At 44.8% G+C, this 7,263-nt stretch overlaps 1 protein-coding gene across 1 annotated transcript in view; it reads right to left on the bottom strand.

The window, feature by feature from the left end:
• LOC308367126 (protocadherin Fat 1-like) overlaps positions 1-6,279 on the bottom strand; it is a gene marked incomplete at both ends in the record, with an annotated part of 21,193 nt that extends 14,914 nt beyond the window's left edge. Inside the window, 3 exons of the mRNA XM_080840944.1 lie at positions 878-939; positions 1,605-1,922; positions 3,021-6,279. Coding sequence (XP_080697070.1) covers positions 878-939; positions 1,605-1,922; positions 3,021-6,279 — 3,639 coding nt within the window. The remainder of the gene's footprint in view (positions 1-877; positions 940-1,604; positions 1,923-3,020) is intronic.
• Positions 6,280-7,263: the final 984 nt, after the last annotated feature.

Raw genomic sequence — 7,263 nt, 5'->3', positions numbered from 1 at the left:
TTCGTTTTGAAGATGATTTGTATATGACAGTCCCGCATTTTGACATTTCCATATCGTTTGTGGGCAGGCAGGAGTCTTGAAAAGTTGTCCCATTTCATCAAGAGGTTGTTTCAACCACTATCCCGTCTGTTTTGAGTACTCAAAAAGAAGGGTTAGGGTAAATAAATAAGAAATGGGAGTGGAAATGTTCCTTTCCTGAAGACGTAGAACTTTTAAAGTTGTAAGACTTTATGCAAGGATATTTGAACTACCAGAGCAATGAATTGAGTGAATATTGATGACCAAAATAGTGTATTTTGTACAGTAATGAAGGCAATTTGACTCTCTTCTGCTATGACATTTATATGCTGAAGTAGTAGAAATGTCAACTTATTCCATCATTCTATTTCAGCAGGCCATCGACATCCCAGAACATGAGTCAGTGTCTGATTTTTTAGACATTTCCTTAAAAGTCACATAATTCATATGAGGATGGATGTGGGTGATACAAACCAAAAACACATTCTTAATGTTCTTAGGAATGATAACCTCAATTTGGCTAAAACTCTAGCTCTCTAGAAGGGAAATAGAAGGACTGCCATATTCCAATGTGAGCTGTCTGGAAATGTGTGAGTTTAAATACAAATCACCTCAGTGCCGGCAGATTCTCTGGCATGTCTTTCACTGACTGATGGCTACTGTCTTCATTTGACAGTATTGCCCTTCTATTCCTTTCTTTTAATAATGAATTAACATCACCCTCATTTGAGCATGCATTAGTAGAGCATAATGTCTTCTCTCTGGGTAAAAGGTATAGGCTTAATCTACTTGATAATAGCTGACATTGACATTTTCTCACTATAAATTTGTATCACTCTCCTGCATGAAGTTGGATTACCTCAAGAGTGTGTTCCTCCTGTTTTTCTCTGTCTAATTTCCGGGATGTTGTTGTCACCAATCCTGCAAATAAATGATTTACTTCTAATTAACCTTTTCCACAATGATACAGTATATACATATAGATGCATGTTTAGTGTGGTGTTCATGAGTAACACATAGGCAACTATAAAACTAAAAAAAGAATGTGCTCTGAAAATCCACCAACAGAAGAAAAATAATCAATCAAAACTATTTTAGACAGTTAGGGTGAAAACAACTGTCACCCTACCAAAAGAAGGAAAATTATTACCCCTCGTCAACCCAGTATTTTTCTTCCTATGTTAGAAAAAAAATGAAATCAACCTGAACAGCTGTTCTGCCTTTTTAGTATCAAACACGTCATGTTTTATTCAAATCTGCTGATCCAAAGTAACTCCTTATTATCTCTCCTCTCACAGCATTCATCGTGACAATAAGCATCTCCTTCAAGCAGACTTAGTCAAGACCAATTCTCAAATCTCGGGGAAGAGATGTAAGTGGCAAAACCTTAAAAGTGAATGTGTGAAGTAATAAATAAGAATCTTGCTTTTTTTTATGAAACAGGAGATGATAGTGATGATCTGAAGATTACAGCATAAATATTGGATGGATTCTTCCGAAAATATGAAGAATTATTAGCCTTATCACAGGAGTTCATCAATTTTTTTATCCCAAATTCCAAATACCTACAATTACGTCCACATTACCTGTTTTAGGGTCAATTGCAAAAAATCCTTGGGGATTCCCACTGGTTATCTTGTAGGAGAGCTTGTTGTTCTTTCCCCCAGTGTCAGGGTCAGATGCATTGATCTGGATGACCGAGGTGTCCTTTGGGGAGTTCTCATGGACAGACGGATAGAAGATGGGCTCCGAGGTCTGTGGAGCATTGTCGTTGACATCTCGGACCTCAATGTACACTTCGACAAAAGATGATTGGGGCACAACACCTTGGTCGGTAGCATAAACGGTTAGCCAGTACTGGCCTGTGGTCTCACGATCAAGCCTTTCCTGTGTGTAGATGACGCCTAGGAAAAGCAGAAACAGAAGAAACATTTTGTGCTACATTTGTGCAAAGTTTTACCAAAGTGGATTCATCAGAGGTAAGTGCAGAGCAGCAAAGATAGCACAGGACGGTCATAAAATAATAACTGCCATAAAAGAACTGTCATGTGACGTTAAGACGGCTCAAAGACTTTGCATAGCAAACACTGCCAAGCCTCGATGGGAAATGTGCATATTTCGGCCTCATTATTCTCCTCTAAAGTTAGACACAGCACAATTTTTATGAAAATGCCAAATGCCATATTTTATGCAGGCCTTATTAACCTGGGGTCATATGCATTGACCCCATGTACATAATGTTGAGCTGTACAAATTCAGAATTGAAGAAGACAGGAGGCAGGAGGATTGCCGTGGTTGTGGTGGACAGTTGCTGCTGAGTGTGTGTCTATGTGTCTGTCTGTGCAGCGCAGTGTGTGTCTGTCAGTGCAGCACAGGGTGTGTCTGTGTGTTTGTGGGTGCAGTCCAGTGTGTATCTGTGTGTCTGTGTGTGCAGGGCAGTGTGTGTCTGTGTGTCTGTGTGTCTGTGTGTGCGGCGCAGTGTGTGTCTGTGTGTTTGTGTGTGCGGTGCAGTGTGTGTCTGTGTGTCTGTGTGTGCAGGGCAGTGTGTGTCTGTGTGTCTGTGTGTCTGTGTGTCTGTGTGTGCGGCGCAGTGTGTGTCTGTGTGTTTGTGCAGCGCAGTGTGTGTCTGTGTGTCTGTGTGTGCGGCGCAGTGTGTGTCTGTGTGTCTGTGTGTGGAGCGCACGCTCTCTAACCCAGCTTTGTGGAGCTTTCATTCAGCCTGAAACACTGGGAGTCATCCAGCAGGAGTAAATGTTAAAGAGATCAACTTTCACCTCAGAGGGGCAACAAACACAGACTCTGTTGTAGTGGCAATAAAACCTGTTTTGGTAAAAGAGTAGCTTTTCAGAACCCATGCTCTCTATAGAGCAGTTTGGTTATTTATTACACTATTTATATTAACATCATTCAAAAAAGAGCAATTGGAGTAACTGTTAATAAATGTCAGGGCAATTTATATGATTTAATAGCACATACAGTATGCATGTGGTTAGACTACTCACCTGTTTCTTCATTAATGGCGAACACTCCAAGGCCTGACCCATCCTGAATGGAGTACCTGACCTGTCCATCTCTGCCGCCATCTTTGTCTGCTGCCATTACCTTTATGACTGTTGTTCTAACTGGGGCATCTTCGCTCACATACCCCGAGTTGCTAAAGAAAGGAAAGGCAGGCCGGTGTAGATTCTCATTTACGTCCACCACTTCAATCATGACAGAGCATGTTGACGTCAAGGACACTGGCTTTCCTTTGTCCTTGGCTCGGGCAGTCATGTTGTACACCTGACTCCTCTCGAAATCCAAGCTCTTTGAGATCCGCACTGCCCCGCTCACCTTGTCCACATGGAAGACCCCGTCTCCATCGTCTATCAGACTGTAGCGCACCTGTCCTGACGGGCCCAGATCTGAATCATGTGACTCCAGCCAGGCCACCACAGACCCGACAGGCAGGTCCTCTGGGACTCTGGTGCGGTACAGTGGATGTGAAAACTGGGGCGGATTGTCGTTGATGTCTCCCAGTATCACTTTCAGTGTCACTGTTGAAATGAGCTCAGGCTCATCCACGGCCCCGTCATGTGCAGCAACCTTGAGAGCAAAGGATGCCTGGGATTCTCTATCCAACAGGCTTGATACTGTTACGATGCCTGTCTGTTCATTAATGTGGAATTGGTCAGTTTTTGTCAGAAAACTGTATCTGACCTCCCCACTCGTTCCCAAGTCTTGATCTGTTGCTTGTAGTTGAATGATGTCTGTCCCTATGGCTGTGTCTTCACTTATTTCAATGGAATATACATGTTGCTGAAACTGAGGGCTATTATCGTTAGCATCTAGCACTTTTATTTGAAGATTATGTGACACAGACCTTTGAGGTGATCCCAAATCATAAACAGTGATGTTGAGAGCATGTTGATCTGTGGTTTCTCTGTCGAGAGGTTCGTTGATGACAAGCTTGCCTGTGTCCTTGTCAATGGAGAAACAACTCTCAAGATTTCCTCCAGAAATGACAAAAAACAGTTGCCCATTGAAGCCACTGTCTGCATCTGTCACTCTGACCTGGAGGATCTCTGTTCCAACTGGAACATCCTCCTTAACCTCAAGCAAATGAGTAGGCTCTATTACAGAAGGAGGATGTTGATTAACCAGGTGAACATCTGTATACGATTCCCCAGGTCCTTCCCGGTGGTTTGTGCTTCCGAGGAGCAGCTGTCCTGCCAGGTCTCTGGCAATGCCGGTGTCGACACATTTTGAGCGAACCTGGTGCACACCTGTCACAACTGTTATGTTCATGAAGAGGGGTGGGCTGGAGTTCTCACCATCATTCGCAGCTATTTCCAAAGTGTGCAAAGTCATTTTCACAGCCTGGCCAGAGTCTAATGGCTTTTTAAGTGACAGTATGCCAGACTCTGGATTGAGGCCAAAAATCCCCATAGTGTTTCCAGCTTTAATTTCATACTGCACTACAGCCGAGTCATCCATGTCGATCGCAGAAACGATGGCTATCATCTCGTCAACGCTTAAGGTTCTTGGCACGGTGAGCTGACAGTCAATGTTCTCAAACAAAGGCGCATTGTCATTCAAGTTGTTCAGTGAAATGGAAACGGTCGTCTCGGCCTCTCGACGGAAAGGAGAGCCCCAGTCAGACGCTCTCACTCTGAGGCTGAAGGCGCGCTGCATGAGTTCATAGTCCAAGTCCTCTGCCGTGGTGATTACACCGGTGAAATAGTCTATGTGGAAAGGCTGAGGGGTCACATTGGCAATGGTGTAGGTCACGTAGCCATTTTCACCTTCATCGGGGTCCCTTGCGCTCACTGTGAGAATGCTGGTCCCGAGTGGAACATTTTCATTAACACCAACAGTGTACACTGGCTGAGTGAATTTTGGAGTGTTGTTGTTTTCATCAATCACCTCAACAATCACCTTGGTGGCAGCTTGTCTGTCACTGGTAATGACTTCGAATTCATATTTACTGACTAGATCAGCTCGAACTGCCTGAGTAGTCGTTATTAATCCTGTGTTTGTATTGATGGCAAAGGGACCCAGTGGCTGGTGAGTTCTGGGCTTTAGTAAATACCTCATTAGAGGGCTTTTAGGCTGAGCTCTCACCATAATCACGGAGGTATGGGGAGGGGCGAACTCACTCAGTCTGACCGTGTAGAGAGGTCTCTCAAACGCAGGGGGGTCTATGGAATGCTTGAGGGGCTGCACCCTCACCACTTTGGCGGAGGAGAACCTTGGCGGGGTTCCTCTGTCCTGTGCCTGCAGAGTCAGATTGTACCCAAACGGGTGGCCTTCCCACTCCACGTCTCTCTTGGCTTTAATCTTGTACTCATTGCCGCCTGGGCCCTGCCTGACTACTTTAAACTGCTGGAGTGGATCCCCGGCCACGATGCTAAGCGATGCTATTTCACCATTCAGCCCTGGGTCGCTGTCGCACACGCTCACAATGGCATACGTGGGGTCCTTGGTCCATGGAGTTACGGGGACAGCTGTGATAACAGGTGCCTGTTCGTTGGTGGCCAGCACTTGGACTGTCAACTTTGCCACACTGCTGTCGCCGACACCACTGCTGCTACCGTAGAGCTTCAGGCCCCGGTCCTCTGCCAAGATGTCCAGCTCGTACAGCTTGGTCTCGGCGTAATCCAGCTTGCCCGTCAGAGTGATGACGCCGCTGGCGGGGTGGACGGCAAACACGTCTGTCCACTGCTTGAAGCTGAAGTAGTGCTGCCCGTTAGTGCCAACATCGGCGTCTGTCGCTACCACCCTGCTGATGCTTGTCCTCAGGGCTGTGTTCTCGGGGATGGAGATACGGTAAGAGGTTGGCGAGAAGAGGGGTCTGAGATCATTGGTGTCGAGGACATGCACGACTACCCGCGTTTCAGCCTCGGCACGACTGAGCCTCTCTTGTGCTATCACCAAGAGCTCGTACTGGTCCTTGATCTCCCGGTTCAGAGTGGACGAGCCCCCTCCTTTAGTCCGTATGCGCAAGAAGCTGAAGTCCCCCAGCAGAAACTCATCCACTTTAAACATGCTCTCATTGTCTCCAGATTCAATTTTATATCGGATGTCCCAGGACCGGTCTCTCAGATGTACACCCATTTTTTTGGGGGCCTCAGCATAAGTCTTTGCGGCAGAGTTTTCATATATGGTGACATTGTAAAGTGCTTGTGTGAACTGCAGGGGTGAAAAGGTCTGCTGTTCTTGAGTCCCCTCACAGCTCCAGAGGATTTGCATTACCAGTATGATGGACAAGTATTCCCCCATCATGATAGTCACATCATCAAACCTGGATGAAGACAGCAAGAAAATCAAAGCGAAGTTAATAAAGAAATAAACAATAGGATGATTGTGGTTAAAATAAAACAATGCGTTGCTTTCCCATAAAGCGAACCCTACCAAAACGTGTGATGAACGTCACAGTGCGTAGGTACTCGTTTCACCTCAGAGCAAGGAAATATTGCACCATGAAATAGCAACATGTGCAAGCACACTGACGGTGAAACATCTTCTCTTTCTTGACAGTCAGCCCTTAGCGACAATTACAATCCATGTTATACAATACGTGGCTTCCTACTAGTTTCAAAACCAACTCAATACGAACTTAACCTGGTACAACAAGACCGTTTGATCATATTGGCTGCATAGACTATCCTCTTTGGGTTTAACTGCAAAGTTTTCACTTGAAAGCTTCATAACAGAGAGAAAATGTTCCTATTGTTAAGCCAAACCATATATAGTTATTTCGTTTAGATTCAGCTCAAAAAGGCATGCGATTGTGGACTTCGTAACCTACAAGTGCTTGCACTCATGTAGGCTACTAAATAAAAACATCATCAAGACATCATCACATTAATTGCGTAAATCGTAAATCAAAAGATGTGACCAAACACAATACATTATTATTATTTGTGTTATTATTATTATTATTATTATTATTGTTATTATAAATACCACTTTCTTACCATTTCAACGAAAGAGCAGTCCACCAGAGACCAGTAGGTTAATAAACGCTAAGGTGCATGCAGGAAAAAAATAGCATGAAGAAAAAAGTATATTTGGGGATATATCCACTACAAGCAGTGCCACGATTAACATATTTCTTCCAATGTCCGATCAGATAAACTTAATTCTGTCACGAGGTAAGCGGACTCGACCGCACACACCTAACCGGCTGCCGCGCGGACAGACTCTCCTGACAAGAGAGGCAGGAGTACTGCTGCTCAACTCCTTTTGCATGCGATTCCCCTC

This window comes from Sprattus sprattus (assembly GCF_963457725.1).
Source record: "Sprattus sprattus genome assembly, chromosome: 6".
Lineage (NCBI taxonomy): Eukaryota > Metazoa > Chordata > Actinopteri > Clupeiformes > Clupeidae > Sprattus > Sprattus sprattus.
Note: the sequence above shows the minus strand (reverse complement) of the source record. Positions and strands in the feature narration are given on the sequence as shown.